This window comes from Tachyglossus aculeatus, chromosome 3, assembly GCF_015852505.1.
Source record: "Tachyglossus aculeatus isolate mTacAcu1 chromosome 3, mTacAcu1.pri, whole genome shotgun sequence".
In the NCBI taxonomy this organism is placed as follows: Eukaryota; Metazoa; Chordata; class Mammalia; order Monotremata; family Tachyglossidae; genus Tachyglossus; species Tachyglossus aculeatus.
The window spans coordinates 53,551,935-53,573,743 of record NC_052068.1 but is presented as its reverse complement, the minus strand read 5'-3'; the positions used below and the strand labels follow the sequence as shown (position 1 = coordinate 53,573,743).

The 21,809-nt window shown below is 43.4% G+C and overlaps 1 protein-coding gene across 2 annotated transcripts in view; it reads left to right on the top strand.

The window, feature by feature from the left end:
- The window catches only part of BICC1 (BicC family RNA binding protein 1), a 313,234-nt gene that overhangs the window by 276,951 nt on the left and 14,474 nt on the right, over positions 1 to 21,809 (top strand). For both annotated transcript variants that reach the window (XM_038744153.1, XM_038744154.1), the window contains exons 15-19: positions 1,303 to 1,468; positions 7,376 to 7,415; positions 7,750 to 7,904; positions 17,071 to 17,224; positions 19,170 to 19,330. In XM_038744153.1, coding sequence (XP_038600081.1) covers positions 1,303 to 1,468; positions 7,376 to 7,415; positions 7,750 to 7,904; positions 17,071 to 17,224; positions 19,170 to 19,330 — 676 coding nt within the window. The remainder of the gene's footprint in view (positions 1 to 1,302; positions 1,469 to 7,375; positions 7,416 to 7,749; positions 7,905 to 17,070; positions 17,225 to 19,169; positions 19,331 to 21,809) is intronic.

The window sequence follows — 21,809 nt, the reverse complement described above, 5'->3', positions numbered from 1 at the left end:
TCAGCCCCTCAACACTTACATACGTAGACTGAAAACTCACTGTGGGTAGGGAATGTGTCTACTAACTTGTCACGAGCCCCCGGTTCATACCAACCAGGACCTTCCTGGATCAGGGGAGCCTCACTGACACATAGTAAAGTCAAACCACACCTCTGATCACAAGGTTACTGTGGAAAGTTTTTTACTTAATTTTATCAGCATGCAAGGGAGTGACACATACATACACTCACTCCATTCCACCAAGGGTCCAATACCAGTCTGTGGTCAAAGGAGCCCGTTCTGCCAATGCTTCTTTTTTCTCCTTCCAGGGGCTGCTGCCATCTGCTGCTCCCAAATGTTGCTCTCAGTGTGCTTCCTTCTTGCTCCTCCTCTGACTGCTTGTGCTTCAGTGCTGCCTTCCATGTGCCCCTTACTTTCTGTGTGTCTCAGTGTGCTTTCTGTTCTGCATGCCCCCTCGCCATTCGAAACAACCACCTTTTATCTGCCTTAAGCGTTGCTGCTGTGGCTCTACATGGCAGTCATTGATTGCTCAAGACCTGTTACTGGGTAAAACAGGGAGAGAAAGCCATGCCTCCCTCCATGCTCTGCCCCCATAGGCCCACAATCACCTGCCATCAAGTAGAGCCCATCAGCGCCTTCATGAGTCTCTTCCCTGTCGTTGTTTACAGGATCACAAACAGTCACTAACAAGGCAGCTTGTTGTGGGCTCACCTCCGAACTCTGTTATATTGTACCCTTCTAAGTGTTTATCAGTACAGTGCTCTCCATGCAGTAAATGCTCAATAAATATGATTGATCGATTGAGAGATGTAATATATTCACCTGTCTGCCTCTCCCAGAAGTCTGTAAATTCGTTGTGGGTAGGGAATTCTGTTTATTGTACTTTCTTAAGCATTTAGTCCAGTGTTCGGCACGCAGTAAGCACTTGATTAATACCAGATTGATTGATTGAGGTGGAGAGGGATCAGGTATGCCTGCTCCTTTTCTTTCACTTATCTGTGCCTCAGTTGCCTCATCTGTAAAATGGGGATCAAGACTGTAAGCTCCACGTGGAACAAGGACTGTGTCCAACACAATTTGCTTGTATCCACCCCAGTGCTTAATACAGTGCCTGGCACGAAGTAAGCACTTAACAAATACCATAATTATTAATTATTATTTATTGTTCTTGCATCATTTGCACTTTCCCCCATTTGAGGGGACTGTACCCTGCGAGCCTGGTCTTGAATAAGAGGAAACCTCCCCCTGTCCAAATGCCAGGTCCTGTTTTGGCACTGAATTCTCACCCTCTTTATTTGGCAGCACCACGGACAGGCTGCTCTCAGACTCTGACCTCAGTGCAGCAGAAAGTCCTCTGGCCGATAAAAAGGCTCCAGGGAGTGAACGTGCAGCAGAGAGGGCAGCGGCAGCTCAACAAAACTCGGAAAGGGTACGCCTGGCTCCACGGACGTCATATGTCAACATGCAGGTACCTAGCCTGTTGTATTGCTCCAGATAGAGGCTGCCGTGATGGCACACTACACACTTCGGCGGCTGCTCATTGATTTTGCTTCTTGTAGAAGTTATAGTTGCACAGCCTGAGAAAAGTATCATGGTGATACTAGTAAAGGTGGAATTTTACCACCAGTTCTTGTCGGTACAAGAAAAAGCGAAGTTTTCAAGTTTTCAGAATGTTGATGAGGCAGATATGGTGTGGGGAAATCCTCACGGTAATGCTTTGGAAATGTTAGATAAATTTCAAGATCTTAAGTGCAGAGCAGCTGAGCAGATTGTAAGAAGTTTGAGAAAATGATAACTAAGGAGGGTAAACAGGAAAATAATTATGTTTTATCCATGGCAACAACATTTCAGCCCCTAAACAGTCGTAATGCCTGTAAAGCACTGGAAGCTTTTGAAAAAGGACTTATATGAAGGCACTAAATCGACTTCCACCACCTAAAATGCACCCTCGCCTGCTACAACTCTGCTCTTTCTTCCACTCAACAACATTGTTTCTCCCCCCCCACCCCACCCACCCCCATCCCTCTCTTTAACAGTATTTGTTAAGTGCTTACGATGTGCCAGGCACTGTACTAAGCACTGGGATAGATACAAGATAATCAGGTTGGTCACAATCCATGTCCCACATGGAGCTCCTAATCTTAATCTCCATTTTACAGATGAGGTTACTCAGGCACAGAGAAGTGAAGTGACTTGACCAAGTTCATACAGCAGACAAGTGGGAAAGCTGGGATTAGAACCCATGATCTTCTGACTCCCAGGCTCATGCTCCATCCATTAGGCCACTCTGCTTCTCCTGCCTGCTTTGGTTATCCAGTCCCTCTTCCTTTGCCTCTGAACTCATTTCCTCTTACCTTCTAAAAACACTTGCTCTCCCTTCTTCCCTTTGAGAGGGCAGTTTCCGTGGAATGTAGGGGACGGAAGCCAGATTGGAGGGGGTCGAGGAGAGGAATTGAGGAATTCGAGGCAGCGTGTGTAGACGGCTCGTTCAAGGAGTTTGGAAAGGAATGGCAGGAGGGAGATAGGGCGATAACTTAAAGTGTGCCAAGCACTGTCTCCAAAGTCACCAATGATTTCCTCATTGGACAACCACTGGAGTTTCTAGAGGACGGGGGAAACATAGTGTGAACGTTTTTGTATGAAAATGATCCAGGCAATAGAGTGGAGCATGGACTGGAGTGGGGAGAGACAGGAGATAGGGAGGTCAGCAAGGAGGCTGATACAGTGATCAAGGTGGAATGGGATAAGAGCTTGCATTAACGTGGTAGCAGTTTGGATGGAGGAGGAGGAGCAGATTTTAGTGATGTTAGGAAGGTAGAACTGACAGATGTTGTGATGCTCCTTTCTGCATCATCCTTGTACTTGTATTCGTACTCTTGATTCACCCCTCCCCATCCTCAGCCCCACGGCACTTATGTGCATATCCATAAGTTATTTTTATGTGTTTTCTCCGTCTATGCTCCTGGTGGGAAGGGAATATGTCTACCAACTCTGTTATATTGTACTTTCCAAGTGCTTCATACAGTTCTCTGCATATAGTAAATGTTCAATAAATACCATTGATTGATTCCAGCTAGCAAATCATTAATCAGTTCTCTTTGGTTTATATGAAGTAATAGTGAGGGGCAGCATGGTTAATAAGCTGAAGAGAGGAACCCAGAGTCTGGCCAAACCTGGGCCTATATCTGACTCCAGTTAGCCTTAGACAAATGCTAACTTTCCTTTTTTAATAATAGTTTTTCTGTTTTCCATTTTTAATGAGGAGCTTAGTTTCTCTCACAGAAAGTTTATAACAATAATAATAATGGCATTTATTAAGCGCTTACTATGTGCAAAGCACTGTTCTAAGCTCTGGGGTGGTTACAAGGTGATCAGGTTGTCCCACGGGGGGCTCACAGTCCTAATCCCCATTCTACAGATGAGGTAACTGAGGCACAGAGAAGTCAAGTGACTTGCGCAAAGTCACACAGCTGACAATTGGCAGAGCCGGGATTTGAACCCATGACCTCTGACTCCAAAACCCGTGCTCTTTCCACTGAGCCATGCTGTTTCTCCTAATAATCAGGAGAAGTAATTCTCCTAGTAAGTATAAAGAATTACTGATTTATAGTTGGCTAGTATTTTGAACCAAAAGCTTAATAAGGACAAATCCTACGATGCATGACCACTTGATTTGCCATATTTTATAAGAATTTGGGGGTACTGCACAAATTGATTTGTGTTTCCATGTTTTATTTCATATTTTGCAATAAGCTGCTAACCATGGATGGAGTGGGAGCAGAAAGTCATGAACACTTTCCCAATGTTCAAAAGCCTTTATTTTTGAACCATTTAAGCAGGCCTCCATTGTATTCTAGATTTCCAGGGCTGGGGCCAGTATATAGACAAATGGGGCAATTATGTGGGGTACTATTTGGTTTCTGTTTTTTAATAGTGTTTCTGAAGTGTTTACTATGTGCCAGGCAATGTACTAAGCACTGGAGTAGAGACAAGCTGATTAGGTGGACGCAGTCCATGTCCCATGTGGGGCTCACAGTCTTAATTCCCATTTTACAGACGAGATAACTGAGGCACAGAGAAGGCCACTCTGCTCCTCTGTCTAGGAATGCCTCTTTTCTCTTCCTATCTTGTGCTCTAAATACGGTCTGTGCCTCAGCTCCTGTTTCCTACTTGCCTAGGATGTCAAATGTCCAATGCCAACCCAACACATAACTGCATATATCTTCTAAATTTCATTTAAGTAAAAAAGCCTTGTAATCTGTGGATGCAGATTCTAATCCCAGCCCTGCTGCTGGCCTGCTGTGTGATCTTGGACAAGCCACTTAACCATTCTTTGCCTCAGTTACTACATTTGTGAAAAAGGTATATGATACCTGTTCTCATCCAACTCCTTGAATGTGAGCTCATTTGAGGCAGGCACTGTGCCTGACATTATTATCTTGTATCTCACTTCATCAGTCCTGACTTCTCTCCTTTCCTAGAGTCTTGAATTTCCTCCTGCCTTCAGGATATCTCTGTTTGGATGCCCCACCAACACCTCAAACTTACAAATGTCTAAAACAGAACTCCTCATTTTACCAAACCCTGACCACCCCCTGTCCTTCAGCATCACAACACCATCTTCTCTCTCACAAACCTGTAACCTTGGCATTATCCTTGACTTCTCTTTCATTCAACTCATATATATTAAATCTGTCACCAAATCCTGTTGGTTTTACTTTCACAAGATCATTAAAATCATCCCTTTCTTCTCCATCCAATGCTACCACCTCTGCTTAAGAGAAGAGCCTAAGAGAAGCAGCTTGTTCTCAGTGGAAAGAGCACGGGCTTTGGAGTCAGAGGTCATGGGTTCAAATCCCAGCTCTGCCAATTGTCAGCTGTGTGACTTTGGACAAGTCACTTAACTTCTCTGAGCCTCAGTTACCTTATCTGTAAAATGGGGATGAAGACTGTGAGCCCCACGTGGGACAACCTGGTCACCTTGTATCCTCCCCAGCGCTTAGAACAGTGCTTTGCATGTAGTAAGTGCTTAACAAATGTCATTATTATTATTATTATTATTATTATTATTACCATCCTAATCTAATCACTTACCATGTTTCTCTTGGACTACTGTGTCAGCCTCCTCACTGACCTCACAAATTCCTGGCTCTCCCACTCCAGTCCTTCACTCTACTGCCTGAATCACTTTTCTAGAAAAATGCTCAGTCCACATCTCCCCACTCTTCAAAATCCTCCAATGGTTACCCATCCACCTCGACATCAGACAGAATCTCTTTCCCACTGGCTTTAAGGCACTCAACAGCCCTTCCTCTCCTACCTTACCTCACCTCACTTATTTCTGCCTAAAACCCAGTCCATACATTTTGCTGTTCTCACCTACTCACTGTATCGCTATCTTGTCTATATCGCCACCAACCTCTTTGTCCTGTCCTCATTCTGGCCTGGAACTCCCTCCCCTTTCATATCTGACACCCCACCTTTAAAGCCCTACCCCTACCTTCAAAGCCTTATTTAAATCAAATGTTCTCCAAGAGGCCTTCCCTGACTAAGCTCTCATTTCCCCAGTCTCCCTCCCTCCACATCACTTGTGCCCTTGGATCTGTACCCTTTAAGCACTTGATAGTGACCCCACCCTCAGCCCCACAGCACTCAAGTACATACCTGTAATGCATGTAATTTTAATGTCCATCTCCCCATCAAGACTGTAAACTCCTTGTGTGCAACTCTGTTGCACTGGATTATCCCGAGTGTTTAATATAGTGCCCTGCACACAGCAAGTGTTCGATAAATACTATTGATTGATTGTATCTAACCCAGTGTTTAGCACAGGCTTTGGTATGTTTAATAAATACCCTCACTATTATTATATTATTATGGCTACTGAACTTTGTGAAACTTTTAATTCACTTACAACTGAGTAAGGTTCATTAAGTTGGATCTAAATCAAATCAGTTGTTTATAGGTCAGATAAATTGAATTTCTAGTATTTCATTTTGCAACTTCATTTCAGTTGTAACTCCATGTTAGTGTGAGAATATGCAAGATGAGGTACTAAAAATAAATAGGCCTTTCCTCATTAGAAGAAACAAAGTAAATTGAATTAAAGTGCAGCATTTGAAAAAAATCTTTTCTGTTTCCCCTTTCCTTCCAACTCAGTTTCTTCCCATCTCTTTTCCTACATTGGTCTTTGATAAGATTCAAATAATTTCCTACCTGTGTCCAACCCGTTTTGCTTCTATCCACCCCAGCACTTAGTACAGTGCCTGGCACATGTTAAGCACTTAACAAATACCACAGTTGTTATCATTATTATTAGAATAAAGAAGTTAACGATGTAGGAAAGTGTAGGTTTAAAATGAATAGACATAGATGTCTATACCTATTTTACATATATATTATGGTTTTGGGATCTGGGTGGATTACCTGAATTGGTATGTTCAGTGGTTTAGGCTTTTAGCAATTTGACATGGAATCTATTTTGATATATTAAATAAATTATGTTAAAAAATTGTGGTTGCGTGTTTAGTACTTGGATGTTGAAATACAAGTATCCTTCAAAATACTGAAGTCCCTTAGCGCATATTTTCAGCTCTTGAATAATCAAGAGTTGATCAACCCGTCAATAGTACTTATTGAACACTGTGCAGAGAACTGTACTAGGCGCTTGGAAGAGTACAATGCAACAGAATTAGCAGATACATTCCCTGCCCACAAGGAGCTTACAATCTAGAGGATGATAATAAGGATTTTCCTGACTTGGAAAGTAAATTGGAAATTCAAGGTATTCATGAATGGTGCTATTGGAAATGGAAGCAAGTCACTATGATTCTCTTAGTCATCTTAGTGAAAAATGCAATAGTTAGTACTTTTTGGCATTTATGTCAAAGAGAGCATACCCAATCCTGTTGTGCTCAAAAGAGAGGATTTATTTAAATTACTTATTTTTAAGATGAATGAGAAGAAACTCACTTGAAAATGCATTATTTCAGGAATATTGTAGTAAAGATATATTTTAGCATAGCTATCATTGTTTTGAGTTTTTCAAAACTTATTTGTTAAATCATGATAATTAGATTTTTTAAGACAAGGAAAATAAAATTGAAATATCAAAGATTTACTGCATTGATTTGTTTCTCGAATACTCTCACCATGTGAAACTCAGAAAGATTGATTTTTCATCCTTATTAACTAGTGTTGAGTAAATGTTTAGACATTCATTAAATTGCTGTGCCATTATTTTGCAAGATTAAGCATTTGTTCCAGGCAAATTTATAAATTGCAGTCAAAACTTTTGTTTTCATACTGTGGGTTGTTGGCATGCCATTTTTTTTGAGTAGCAATTAAGATATCTTTTATATCTCTTTTATTTTAGGCATTTGACTATGAACAAAAGAAGCTCTTAGCAACCAAAGGTATGTGCTGGGTGGGAGGGGTGGGGGTGTTATTAACCAAATTTGTGATTAGTAGTTTTTATGTCTCATAAAATGAGTGCCTTTGCACTCATTTTTGAAGACATTAAGTATACTGTGCTGTTTGTGGCCCGTTGTGACCCAAGGAAATGGATTCCTTTTACTCTAAGCTCCTTGGATGTATCGAGAGTGTTATTTTCCCAATTTTGAGAATGACACATTGAATCTGAATACCTCGTAGAACTCAGATTTTAATAACTGACAGGATATCTTACACCATAAATCTGTTTTATTTGAGAAAGAATTGCTTTCTATTAGCTTTCTTTGTTTTCCGCAGCTATGTTAAAAAAACCAGTGGTTACAGAAGTGAGAACACCAACAAATACCTGGAGTGGTTTGGGATTTTCCAAATCCATGCCAGCTGAAACTATAAAGGAACTACGAAGGGCTAACCATGTATCATACAAACCTACGATGACCACAACTTATGAGGTCTGTGCGGTAGCTCATTTGCGTTAATTCCTGGGCGCCAGCTATGGAGTAACAATTAGGGATGATTTTTCATTGGGTTTCTGAGAGTTAATATTTTCCTTCAGTTTGGGCTAGGTATGAACTAAATGGGGTTGAGTCACCTGTGCAAATTTGAGCTGGAGCACAAATTAGATTGCTTAGATTCATACTGTATCTAGAGAAGCAGTGTGGTTTAGCAGGAAGAGCCTGGGCTTGGGAGTCACAGGTCTTGTGTTCTAATTCCAGCTCTGGCACTTTTCAGCTCTGTGATTTTGGACAAGTCACTTAACTTCTCTGTGCCTCAGTTACCTCATCTGTAAAATGGGGATTAAGATTGTGAGCCCCACGTGGGACAGCCTGATTACCTTATATCTACCCCAGCACTTAGAACAGTGCTTGGCACATAGTAAGTGCTTAACAAATACGATCATCATTATACCGTAATCCCTTTAAGGACATGGATCATGGTGACTGTCTGTCTCTATTGTATTATCCCAAGTGCTTTGCATTTAGTGAGTGTGTAGTAAATATTGTAGATTAATTGACTGATTGATTGATTAGCTGTTCCTCTTGGATCTGAGCCAGACCAGCAGGTCCTTAATTAGTCACAACCACCCAGTCATACCAGTCTTTAGCATCTATGTACCTATGTATATTTTCATTTGAACATACAATCATTTATTCAGTTATTTCATCCTAATATACTTGTACTAATCCCTATTGTGTTGTTGTTCTTAGTAAATCCATTTTGTCTTTCTGCAACATTAGATTGTAAATCAGTGAAGGTCAATGATCATATGTCTTGATTCTGGTAGTCTTAAAGCCCCTCAATCAGTTCCCTCCTGCTTCTCTGACTTCTTCTACCAGTGCACCTCAGCTCACCCATTTTGTTCTTCTCAAGCTAATCTATTTACTTTGCCTTGTTCTTGTATCTCTTGCCCCTGACCTCTGGCTCACATTCTCTCTCCTTCCTGGAACTCCCTCCCTCCCCTTTCACATCCAGTAGACCACTACTCTCTGCAGTGGTGGAATAGATAAAATTGAGATACAGAGGAGTTGGAGTGCACAGTTTTGGTTGTAGTAGGAGAACAGCAAGGTTAGATAGGAGGAAGAGACCTGTTTGAGTACCTACCACATAGAAATGGTAGTTGAAATGGTAGTTAGAGAAGCAGAGTGGCTCAGTGGAAAGAGCCCGGGCTTGGAAGTTGGAGGTCATGGGTTCTAATCCCGGCTCCTCCACTTGTCAGCTGTGTGACTTTGGGCAAGTCACATAACTTCTCTGGGCCTCAGTTACCTCATCTGTAAAATGGGGATTGACTGTGAGCCCCACGTGGACAACCTGATTACCTTGTATCCCCCCAGCACTTAGAACAGTGCTTTGCACATAGTAAGCACTTAACATATGCCATCATTATTATTTATTATTATTGAAGCAATTGGAGTGAATGAGTTCCCCAAGGGAGTGGGCCAATATGGAGAATAGAAGGGGACCCAAAAGTGAACCTTAAGGTACTCCACATTAAAGGGTAGGAGCAGAGGAGGAGCTTGTACAAGAGACTGAGGAGGAGTGGCCAGAGAGAGAGGAGGCAGTGTGGCTTAGTGAGAAATAGTGTGGCTTAGTAGATAGAGCACGGGCCTGGGATTCAGAAGCACCTAGATTGTAATTCTGGCTCTGCCATTTATTTGCTGTGTGATGTTAGGCCTCAATTTACCTCATCTGGGAAAAGAGGATTAAGACTGTGAGACCCATATTCATTCAATCATATTTAGTATTAGTGTTTATTATTAGTAATGATAATAATTGTTATTGTTATGGTATTTGTTAAATGCTTACTATGTCCCAGGCACTGTACTAAATGCTATGGTAGATATAAGCAAATCAGGTTGGACATAGCCCCTGTCCCGCATAGGTCTCACAGTCTTAATCCACATTTTACAGATGAGGTAATTTAGGCACAGAGAAGTGAAGTGACTTGTCCAAGGCTACACATGCCACATTGGATCCCATTCCTTCGCACTATATAAAAACTATCTCCCCTTCTCTCCTTCCCTCCTTAACAGCCATCTTCAACCATTTGCTCTCCAATGGCTTCTTCCCCAATGCCTTCAAACATGCCCACATCTCCCCCATCCTAAAAAATCCCTCCCTTGATCCCACAGCTCCCTCCAGTTATTGCCCCATCTTCCTCCTACCTTTCCTCTCCAAACTCCTTAAGCGAGTCATCTACACCTGCTGTCTCAAATTCTTCTTCTCCAACTCTCTCCTGGACCCCCTCCGGTCTGGCTTCCTTCCCCTTCACTCCACTGAAACCGCCCTCTCAAATGTCACCAATGATCTTCTTTTTGCCAAATCCAATGGCTCCTACTCCATCCTAAACCTCCTCGACCTCTCAGCTGCCTTTGACACTGTGGACCACTCCCTTCTCCTGGATAAGTTATCCAAACTTCAGTGACTCTATCCTCTCCTGGTTCTCCTTTTATCTTTCTGGCCATTCATTCTCAGCCTCCTTCACAGATTCCTCCTCTCCCTCCCACCCTCTAACTGTGGGGTTCCCGCAAGGTTCAGTTCTCAGTCCCCTTCTATTCTCCATTTACACTCATTCCCTTGGAGAACTCATTCGCTTCCACGGCTTCAACTACCATCTCTGTGCAGATGATACTCAAATCTACATTTCCTCCCCTGATTTCTCTCTTTCTCTCCAAGCTCACAACTCCTCCTGCCTTCAAGATATCTCTACTTAGATGCCCTCCTGTTACCTCAAACTTAACATGTCCAAAACAGAGCTCCTTATCTTCCCTCCCAAACCCTGTCCTCTCCGGACTTTCCCGTCACTAGAGACAGCACTGCCATCCTTCCTGTTTCAAAAGCCTGTAATCTTGGCATTATTCTTGACTCTGCTATCTGATTCAACCCACATATCCAATCCGTCTCCAAATCCTGTCAGTCTCACCTTTACAACATAGCTAAAATCAGCCCTTTCCTCTCCATCCAAACCGTCACTACTTTAGTACAATCACTCATCCTATCCCACCTAGATTACTGCATCAGCCTCCTTTCTGACCTCCCAACCTTCTGCCTGTCCTAACTCCAGTCCATACTTCAGTCCACTGCCCAGATTATCTTTCTTCAGAAACGTTCAGGGCATGTCACCCCACTTCTCCTCAAAAATCTCCAGTGGGTGCCTATCGACCTCTGTACCAAACAAAAACTTCTCACTATTGGCTTTAAAGCTGACCATCATCTTGCCCCCTCCTCCCTCACCTTGCTTCTCTCCTTCTACAACCTAGTCTGCACACTTTGCTCCTCTGGTGCTAACCTTCTTAGAGTGCCCTGTTCTTGCCTGTCTCGTCGTTAACCTCTAGCCCACATCTTTTCTGTGGCCTGGAACGCCCTCCCTCCTCAAATCCGCCAGACTCTCCCCACTTCAAAGCCTTACTGAAGGCACATCTCCTCCAAGAGGCTTCCCAGACTAAACCTCACTTTTCCTCATCTCCCACTCCCTTTCACATCCCCCGACTCGCTCCTTTTGCTCTTTCCCCCTTCCCCGCTCTACTGCATTTATGTATATATCTGAATTTTATTTATTTATATTGCTGTCCATTTACTTGTATTGATGTCTTTTTCCCCAATCTAGACTGAAAGCTCTTCTGGGCAGGGATTGTCTCTCTTTATTGCGTATTGTACTTTCCCAAGCACTTAGAATAATGTTCTGTACACAGTAAGCGCTTAATAAATATTATTGAATGGAATGAATGAATGAATGCAATAGGAAGTGGCAAATCAGAATTAGAATCCATGACCTTTTGACTCGCAGGCTGATACTGTATCCACTACACCATGCTGCTTCCCTGTGTGAGCACTTACTGGGAGCAAAGCACTTTACTAAGCACTTGGGAGAGTTCAATATAAGATTAAACAGACACATTCCCTGCCTACACTGAGCTTGCCGTCTAGAGGACATGCTTACATGGGACATGGACTGTGTCCAACTTGATTACACTGTATCTACCCCCAGCACTTAGTACAGTGCCTGGTACATAGTTAGCACATAACAAATGCCATTAATGAAAAACAGAGGAGGAGAACCAGAAGAGGACCAGGTCAGTGAAGTCAAGGTTGGGTAGTGTTTCCAGGAGACTAAATAAATGCCAGTGATTCTCTCAGGCTACTTGGTGCAGCATGTGTACTTTCTGAACCCATACCAAAACTTTTCTGTTGAGGCTTCAATAGAAATAAATATTTTATTGATTTTTTTAGAGGATAGGCAGGATGGCTTGCAAGTCAAGAGTTTTAATTCTTTTAGACTTAAGTACAGGCTTTTTTATTTCTATAAAATAAAGTATGAAAGATTCATAATGGCAATCCAAAAAAAACCCCACCCAATCCTTAAAATGTTAAAAGCTGAGATTCCCATCTGATTTCTGCTTTTAAATATAGTATGTGCTCCTATACACATACTCTCCAAAATGGGTTCAGGGTAGATCAATTGTGGAATCAGGAACACCTTAATTTTATCTGCTCCTTGTCCTCTGGCTTCTACAGGAGTGGAGGGGGTAGAGTTTAGAGCTAGACCTGGTCTGGGTCAGACCCTACTCCCCTGCCTTCTCTTCCTGTCTTACTTTCTCTTTTCTCCCCTGTCTCTTTCCCAGACTCCCACAGAGGAAGGAAGGAGTCTCCAGAGCTGCCCTAGGGCTCAGGGAAAGCACTAAAGGAAGATTCCTGGCTTGGCAGCCAGCACTTTCCCTCCCAGGCCCAATATTGAGCTTTCCAGCTGGCACAGTTGCTGCAAGGCAACCCCAAAGTTGTGATTGCAGCTGAGGTGAAGGGCCAGGAGCCAGGGTGAGGGACTATAGGGCCATGGACCACCAGCGACCCAGGGCCTCTCCCTTAATGGCAGTCCTGGAGGCTTTGCCACAGAGGCAGAAGAAGAGGTGCTCCCCATCCCTTTCTTCACCCCCTTTTGCAGTCACTTCAAGGCTTTCCATCATCTAGCCCCACCTTTCCATCTGCTCTAATTTTTTTTTATGATTCTTTTCTTATTTTTTTAATGTTATTTGTAAAGTACTTACTATATGGCTGGCACTGTACTAAGCTATGGGGTAGGTACAAGCTAATCAGGTTGGGAAGAATCCATATCCCACTTGGGGCTCACATTCTTAATCCCCATTTTACAAACGAGGTAACTGAGGCATAGAGAAGTTAAGTGACTTGCCCAAAGTCACACAGCAGACAAGTGGTAGAGCTGGAATTAGAACCCAGATCCTCTGATTACCAGGCTAGTACTTTTTCTGGTAGGCTACGTTGTTTCTCTTCTGCTTTCCCCAACTCTGTGTTCTCTCCTCTGAGGCCAGCCTTCTAGCTGTACCTCTCTCTTGACTCTCTTATCTCTATCCCTTTGCTTATGCTGTTTCCCTGCCTTAAAACTCCCTCCTTCCCCAATCAAGCAATCAATCAATCAGTCGTATTTATTGAGCTCTTACTGTGTGCAGAGCACTGTACTAAGCGCTTGGGAAGTACAAGTTGGCAACATATAGAGACGATCCCTACCCAACAGTGGGCTCACAGTCTAGAAGGGGGAGACAGAGAACAAAACAAAACATATTAACAAAATAAAATAAATAGAATAGATATGTACAAGTAAAATGAATAGAGTAATAAATATGTTCAAACATATATACATATATACAGGTGCTGTGGGGAAGGGAAGGAGGTAAGGCTGGGGGCATAGAGAGGGGGAGGAGGGGGAGAGGAAGGAGGGGGCTCAGTCTGGGAAGGCCTCCTGGAGGAGGTGAGCTCTCAGTAGGGCCTTGAAGGGAGGAAGAGAGCTAGCTTGGCGGATGTGGGGAGGGAGGGCATTCCAGGCCAGGGGGATGACGTGGGCCGGGGGTCGATGGCGGTACAGGCGAGAACGAGGCACGGTGAGGAGATTAGCGGCCGAGGAGCGGAGCGTGTGGGCTGGGCTGTAGAAGGAGAGAAGGGAGGTGAGGTAGGAGGGGGCGAGGTGATGGAGAGCCTTGAAGCTGAGGGTGAGGAGTTTCTGCCTGATGCGTAGGTTGATTGGTAGCCACTGGAGATTTTTGAGGAGGGGCGTAACATGCCCAGAACGTTTCTGGACAGACAATCCGGGCAGCGGTGTGAAGTATGGATTGAGGTGAGGAAAGACATGAGGATGGGAGATTGGAGAGGAGGCTGATACAGTAGTCCAGACGGGGTAGGATGAGAGCTTGAACGAGCAGGGTAGCGGTTTTGATGGAGAAGAAAGGGCGGATCTTGGCAATGTTGCGGAGCTGAGACCGGCAGGTTTTGGTGACGGCTTGGATGTGAGGGGTGAACGAGAGAGCGGAGTCGAGGATGACACCAAGGTTGCGGGCTTGTGAGACGGGAAGGATGGTAGTGCCATCAACAGTGATGGGAAAGTCAGGGAGAGGGCAGGGTTTGGGAGGGAAGTCAAGGAGTTCAGTCTTGGACATGTTGAGTTTTAGGTGGCTGGCAGACATCCAGATGGAGATGTCCTGAAGGCAGGAGGAGATGCGAGCCTGGAGGGAGGGGGAGAGAGCAGGGGCAGAGATGTAGATTCACACAGGCCGCAGCTCCCTTCATATTCAAGCTTTCCCACCTTCTCCAACAAGCTTTCCCCAAGTAACATCCCTTCAGCCAAATCTAGCATCCAAGAGCTTATTTAAACCCTCCTTATCACTCATAAATGTATGTCCCCCTGAATTCATATATTTTGACAATTTTAGGTGTGAATATTTTAATGTTTTAATGTTTTTCTACCCCCATTAAAATGCAAGCTCCTTGTGGGCAGGAAACTTATCACTTTTTTTCTATGTACTTCCCAAGTACTTAATTCAGTGCACTGCAACATGTAGGCTGCTGCTTCTACTACTATTATTTCTCTGGAAAAGGGTTGTACAGTTGTCTGATTTTGTGTTGTCTCATAAAACTACTTTAGTCAGTCAATCAGTGGTATTTTTATGGCATTTGTCAAGCGTTTATTATGTGCCAGACACTGTACTAAGCTCTGAGATAGGTACAAGTTAGGTTGGACGCAACATCCCACATGGGGCTCACACTCTTAATCCCCATTTTACAGATGAGGTAACTGAGGCACAGAGAAGTAAATGACTAGCCCAAGGTTACACAGGAGACAAGTGGCTCAGTCAGGATTAGAGCTCAGGTCCTTCTGATTCCCAGGCCTATGCCTTATCCTCTAGGCCGTGTTGCTTCTCATTTGAACACTTTCTTCAAAATTAAGGATATACAATGAAAGCAGTTTACTTAGATATTAACACAAAATTCTGAATCTCCAAATTTGCCAAAGTGCAGCAAGAAATACCTCAAACAAGAGCTCCAGAATTTTATGTTTCTCAGCTGTTTGGCTGGGCAGCACATAGTGTAACTGCCATCCCTGTGTGATGCTCATCAGAGCCAACACTGGTCCTTATCCAGCCAGGCTCCAGTTGACTTGGAGCAAAAATCCTTTTCAATTGTGAATTTGCCACAAACCTCTGGTGGGAGGAGACAGTAGTGGAAAACTTTACAAATCCAGCCTGGTATATGTGGTGAGGACATAGAGGGAACTTTTTTTTTTTTTACATTTTCTAAGTGGTTACTATGTACCAAGCACTATTCTTAGCACTGGGGTAGACACAGAGTTAATCAGGTTGGACACTTAGGGCTCACAGTCTTAATCCCCATTTTGCAGATGAGGTAACTGAGGCATAAAGAATTAAGTCACCAGCCCAAGGTTTCACAGCAGACAAGTGGCAGACCCAGGATTAGAACCCAGGTCCTTCTGACTTCCAGGCCTGTGCTCTATCCACTAGGTCATGCTGCTTCTCAGGATTTTGCCGAGAACCCCAAAACCCATGAGATTTTCTGCAGCCATCTCTTCAAGCATTATTTCAGATCAGGAAACAGCTGGTGTGAGGTGGACCCTCAAGCTGGTTGTCTCCAGCTTGACTTTCAAGCTTATCTCTAGACTGTAAGCTTGTTGTGGGCAGGGAATGTGTCTGTTTATTGCTATATTGTACACTCCCAAGTGCTTGGTGTAGTGCTCTGCACTCAGTAAGCTCTCACTAAATATGATTGACTGACTTCAAGTCTCATGCTTGACCTTCGATGCTGTCAAGTCTCAGGGGACCCCTACAGTGGAACATCACAGTGCAGAAGAACGCAGTAACTGGTGGGGGAGGAAGCAATCTCTTACTGCAGACCATCAGACTTGTGAACCCAATGACAAGTTTGGTTAGCTTAGTCTGGGTGTCTACAAATATGCTGTTCCTCAGAAAAGTGCTTGGTTTATCTGACTGCATAGGCAAGTGTCTGGGTTCAGCTGTTCAATCAATTGCATTTATTGAGCGCTAACCGTGTGCAGAGCCCTGTACTAGGCTTTTGGGAGGATACAATATAACAGGCACATTCCCTGCCCATTACTTATCAGAAAACCGGTATTGAGGAAGGAGGGATTTCTATTAAGGACTTTATCCTTGAATGACTCGGATCATTTCCACATTCAAAATTAAGCATGCTCATTTGCGGTGCCTTACATCAGAGACTTTTTTCGGTGGAATTAATAGGAAGAGTTTTTTGTGTTCGTTTTTTTTTAAATTTGTTATGTTTCACTTTTGGATACTCTCGGAGTAATCTCTTGGACTCTTCATCTTTAGAGTAATCCAAGCAAACTGACAATCTGGATTTTGAGACAAAGACTCTTTGCCACCTTTTAGAAAGCCTCTTGGTCTACCCATTTTCCCCCTGTTTTTCGTATGGTGCTTGGCATCCTTTGAACTTGAACTGTGGTTGAACTTAAATGAATGATCTCAGTTGACAGTGTCCAAGTAGACTCTGAGCCCCATGCAGGACAGGGACTCTGTCTAGCCTCATTATCCTGTGTCTACTGCAGGACTTAGTAAACTGCTTGACACATAGTAAACACTTAACACCACAATCACCCTCTAAGTTCTGGAGTAGGCCTGCCAGCCTATCTTCTCCTTCTGTGTTGCCCTTCCTACCGGTTGAGGTGAGAAGAGACATGGATTGGTACTCCCAAAGACTGAGTTAAGCACCCTGGAAGTTTAGGACACCTTTTCTGTGAATGCACTTCCTCCTGTCAGGCATTGTCTTACTTTGGGCCTTTTGCAGGGCCCATCATTATCTCTTTCCCGCTCCAGCAGTCGGGAGTACCTAGGAAATGGAAGAGAATCTGACAGTTGGAGAGACCGGAATGGAATAGGTCCCTCCCCTAGTGAATTGGCAGCATCAATCGGCAGTCCGAAACGCAAACAAAACAAATCAAGTGAGTGAATGGTGTTGTTTTAATCCTTCAAACAGGATGTGGGATTGGGGGAGTAGATACGATCCTTATTGAAAGCTCCGTCCACCATAGCTGTGCGCTAAGCAAGATCACGGGATGTGTCTTTTTGATAATCCTGAAAACAACAGCTCAGGGAAGTGGGACAGAAAAGTTCAGGGATATTGAAGGGTATTCTTCAAGCAGAATTTAGTCCTGGACATTTTAGATGATGGAAATAGAAGTAACCTGATTCAGTCTACAGACCACAGGGAGTTGGAAAGCAGGAATCACCTGTGGCCCTGGGCGAGCATGGTTGAAAGAGACCATAAACCAGATAAAAGTCAGCAGTTCTGGCCCAAGTGACTAGGAACCATGGTAGGAACTGTGATGGAGTATTTCTACCAAACTCAACATTGGTTTGTCTGATCTATAGAGAGAGGAGGAGATTGGGGCCATTAATTCAAACCACAGCTGGAGTACTTGGATGCAGAAAGCACAAGAGAAGCCCAGTGATGATGACTAAAACTATTCTTCAAATAGCCACTTGCCCTGTTATCCAGAATAAATAGTATTTTAGATTATTTCCTTTTATTTTACTATTTGGGTGATCTGGAAAACATGTTTGTGGGCTGACACTTTTTTATATCTACTTTCACGAAGCAAGTCTAAAGGAATTGAGGTTATTAAGGCCAAAGAAAAAGCATTTGACATCTTTAGAGATATAAAGGGGCATTTTACCTGTGATAGTCCCATGTTTCCACAAAATGCAAGATAAGAGAAGGGGATTAAGCAACAGCAGGAGAGATTTAGGTTAGAAATTATGAAAGAAAACCTCCTGACTATAAAGAGTCTGGAGATTCATGTGTTTCTGAGAGAAATTGTGCAATCTGCCCTTGGAGATTTTTAAGTGGAAAGGTATCTTTTTGTGCTACTGTAGATGCTGATTGGATAGGAGACAGAGAAATGAACTCTATGACCCTCCTAAAATCCCCTGTAGCCGTAGGATTCTGTAGACCCACTGTGTTGCTAGGCAGCATTATTTCAATGAAAGATATGAACCCACACATTAAAATATGGGTTAATATGAAAATAGAAATTGTTTCAGATAATCAACAAGATGTATCCAATTGTTAGAAAACTACAGCCTAAGAAGACAGATTACTGAGGTAATTGTCCCTATTAAGGAGGTATAAATCATGTTAAAAGAATGAGGTGAAGGACTTCAGTGATGACTGATGAGGGGAGGTGGGAGGTTATAGATTTAGAGGAATGATTAAGTAAGCACTCTAGCTTGGCTGAATATCGACTGAGGAAAGATGTGGTAAGTCTAGATATTTTAAAAGAATAAGCACTGAGATCATGCAGAATTTAGACAATTGGGCTATTAAGAAAATAAATATATGCATTGTGTGGAAAACAAATATTTAAAAGTGAGAACAATTAGTTACACGTGTAGAATTCATTAAACAAAGTAATGGACACCTTAAAATTTCCATAAAGAATTATTGCTTTTTTACATTGATGAGTTTTAGGGGGCTGATAGCCTGCTCACCCTAAGAGTTGGATCAGTGGAGCAGTTGGAGTGCAGGTCTCTCAGAATCCTATTCAAGTCTTCTATATCTCCAGCCCTCCTACCACCTTATCTGCATTTAATTAGACAGTGTGTGCAAAGAATTAATGTTCCTGGAAGCTTTGGGAAAGTCTGAGTATCATAAATAACTTCAGAGACATTGTTGGCCAATCACTGCCTCAAGAACCATGACTGGTTAAGACAAGTGCTTTGCTGAGAGCAATCAAGAGAAACTGATGTTTGATAAGAGGCTGAGTTTCCCAGCTGTGTTCAACAGAACAGTGGAATGTGAAATATTCAGGTGTTAGAAGCTTTTGATTAAATGCCCAAGGACCACGTATTTTAAACTTACCAGTCTATCTTTTCTCTGCCTTTCAGCCGAGCATTATCTGAGCAGTAGCAATTACATGGACTGCATTTCCTCACTCACGGGAAGCAATGGCTGTAACTTGAACAGCTCGTTCAAAGGGTCTGATCTCCCCGAGCTCTTCAGCAAACTCGGCTTGGGAAAATACACCGACGTATTCCAGCAACAAGAGGTCAGTCTTTAAAAAGTGTCTTTCTGTCCATTTGTGCAACATTATGTAGTTGCTTCTTAAGCGAAATCATGCACAGCCAGCATTGGCACTTTCAATGATAATTTTATCAGAACTGTCAGTGGTGATGGAATTTACTGGCTACCCAGTGGATTCAGTGTAGTGAACACTTGGGAAAGTGGAGTACAAGGAAGAGGGGCGAGAAGCTGCGGGGCTTCATGGCAAGAGCCTGGGCTTGGGAGTCAGAGGATGTGGGGTCTAATCCCGGCTCTGCCACTTATCTGCTGGGTGACCTTGGGCATGCCACTTTGCTTCTCTGTGCCTCGGTTACTTCATCTGTAAATGGAGATTAAGACTGTGAGCCCCACATTGGACAACCTGATTACCATAATAATTATTATTATATTATTATAATATATATTGTATTATTATTATTATTATAACTCAACCCCATGTCCAGACTTTCCTTCCTGCCTGGAGCTCCCTCCCCATTTATATCCATCAGACCACCACTCTCCCCATCTTCAAAACCGTATTGAAATCATATCTCCTCGAGGAAGCCTTCCATGACTAGTCTCTCCTCTCCCCACCCTATTCTTCATCCCTTCTATCATCTACACACTTATGTTTAGACCCACTTTGATTCTCATCCCTCCAGCGGCCCTGCCATCTGGATAGTCTGTGGATCCTCCCCACCGCCCCCTCAGCCTGTAATACATTCTAATGTCTGTCTCTCCAGTAGATTTTAAACTCCTTGAGAACACGGATCCTATCTTCCTACACTATTGACCTTTTCTAAGCACCTTGTACAGTGCTCTGCAGTACCATTGATTGATTGATTGACTTCTAGGTCTGTACCCATATGGAATATGGAGCTTCCATCTCCTCACTTATTCAGTAGGACTGATAAATAGAAGACTGTAGAAATACCCTAGAATTCCAATTCTTCAATCTCGTTTTTGCCATCATGTTTCTTGATCAGTGCACAGCCACAGATAATTTCTCCTATGTGGTTTTTAATAAGCTCCAGTTGAACCTTTGGACTCTTTGTTCCCAAAGTTCCCAATTAAGGAGAAGCAGCATGGCTCAATGGAATGAGCATGGGCTTGGGAGTCAGAGGTCATGGGTTCAAATCCCAGCTCCACCAGTTGTCAGCTGTGTGACTTTGGGAAAGTCACTTAACTTCTCTGTGCCTCAGTTACCTCATCTGTAAAATGGGGATTAAGACTGTGAGCCCCACATGGGACAACTTGTCACCTTGTATCCTCCCCAGCGCTTAGAACAGTGCTTTGCACATAGTAAGCACTTAACAAATGCCATCATTATTATTCATTAAATAAGCAGTGCTTCTTATAACTTTCTTATTAAACAAATCCAGGTATATGACTCAGTTTTCATAGAGTTATATATTTGACGTGACTGAAAGAGCTCATCTAATTCATTCCCTTGGCATCAGGCAGGTAAATCAATCAATCAATGATATTTATTGAGCACTTACTATGGACAGAGTACTATACCTGGAGGGGCGGTCCTGTGGCAGCGTTCCCCTGAACGGAGCACTCCCAACCCCAACCCACATGGTCTGTGTGAGGAGGTGGGGGGGATGGGCAGCCATTGGCAGTTCTTGAGGAGTGGAGAAGACATGGACGGAATATTTTTGTTGAACAATGATCCATGCAGCACAGTGAAGTATGGACTGGGTGGGGAGAGAGAAGAGGCTGGGGGGTCAGTGAGAAGGCAGAATCAGTAGTCGAGGTGGAATAGTATAAATGCTTGTATTAGGCTGGTAGCAGTTTGTAAGAAGGGGAAAGGGTGGATTTTAGCAATGTTATGAAGGTAGAACTGACAGAATTTAGTGACAGATTGAATATGTGGAATGAGAGATGAGTTGAGGTTAAAGCCAAGGTTATGGGCTTGTGAGATAGGGAGGATACTGGTATTGTTTGTAGTGATAGGAAAGACAAAGGGAGGATGGAGTTTGGATGGGAAGATAAGGAGTTTTGTTTTGGACATGTTTAGTTTGAGGCATTTGCAGGGTATTGGTAGAGATGTCCTGAAGGCAGGAGAAAATGTAAAATTGCAGGGAAGGAGAGAGGTGATGTAGATTTGGGAATCTGCACAAAGATGGTAGTTGAAGCAATGCGAGCGAATGAGTTCTCCAAGGGAGTGGGTGTAGATGGAGAATAGAAGGGGACCTAGAACTGAGTCTTGAGGGACCCCCCCACACTGTTAGAGAGTGGGAGGCAGAGGAAGAGCCAGCAAAAGAAACCGAGGAGTGGTCAGATAGGAGAGATACATTGCCCCGATGCAGTCTGTCTTTCCACCAACACCTTTCCCACATCCTCCCCCTAGCCTGGAACTCCGTCTCCCTCTGTATATACCAGACCACCACTCTCTCCACCTTCAAAGCTTTAATAAAATCACATCTCCGCCAAGTGGCCTTTCCGGAGTAAGGCCTCTTTCCCTGCCTCCCTCTCCCCAA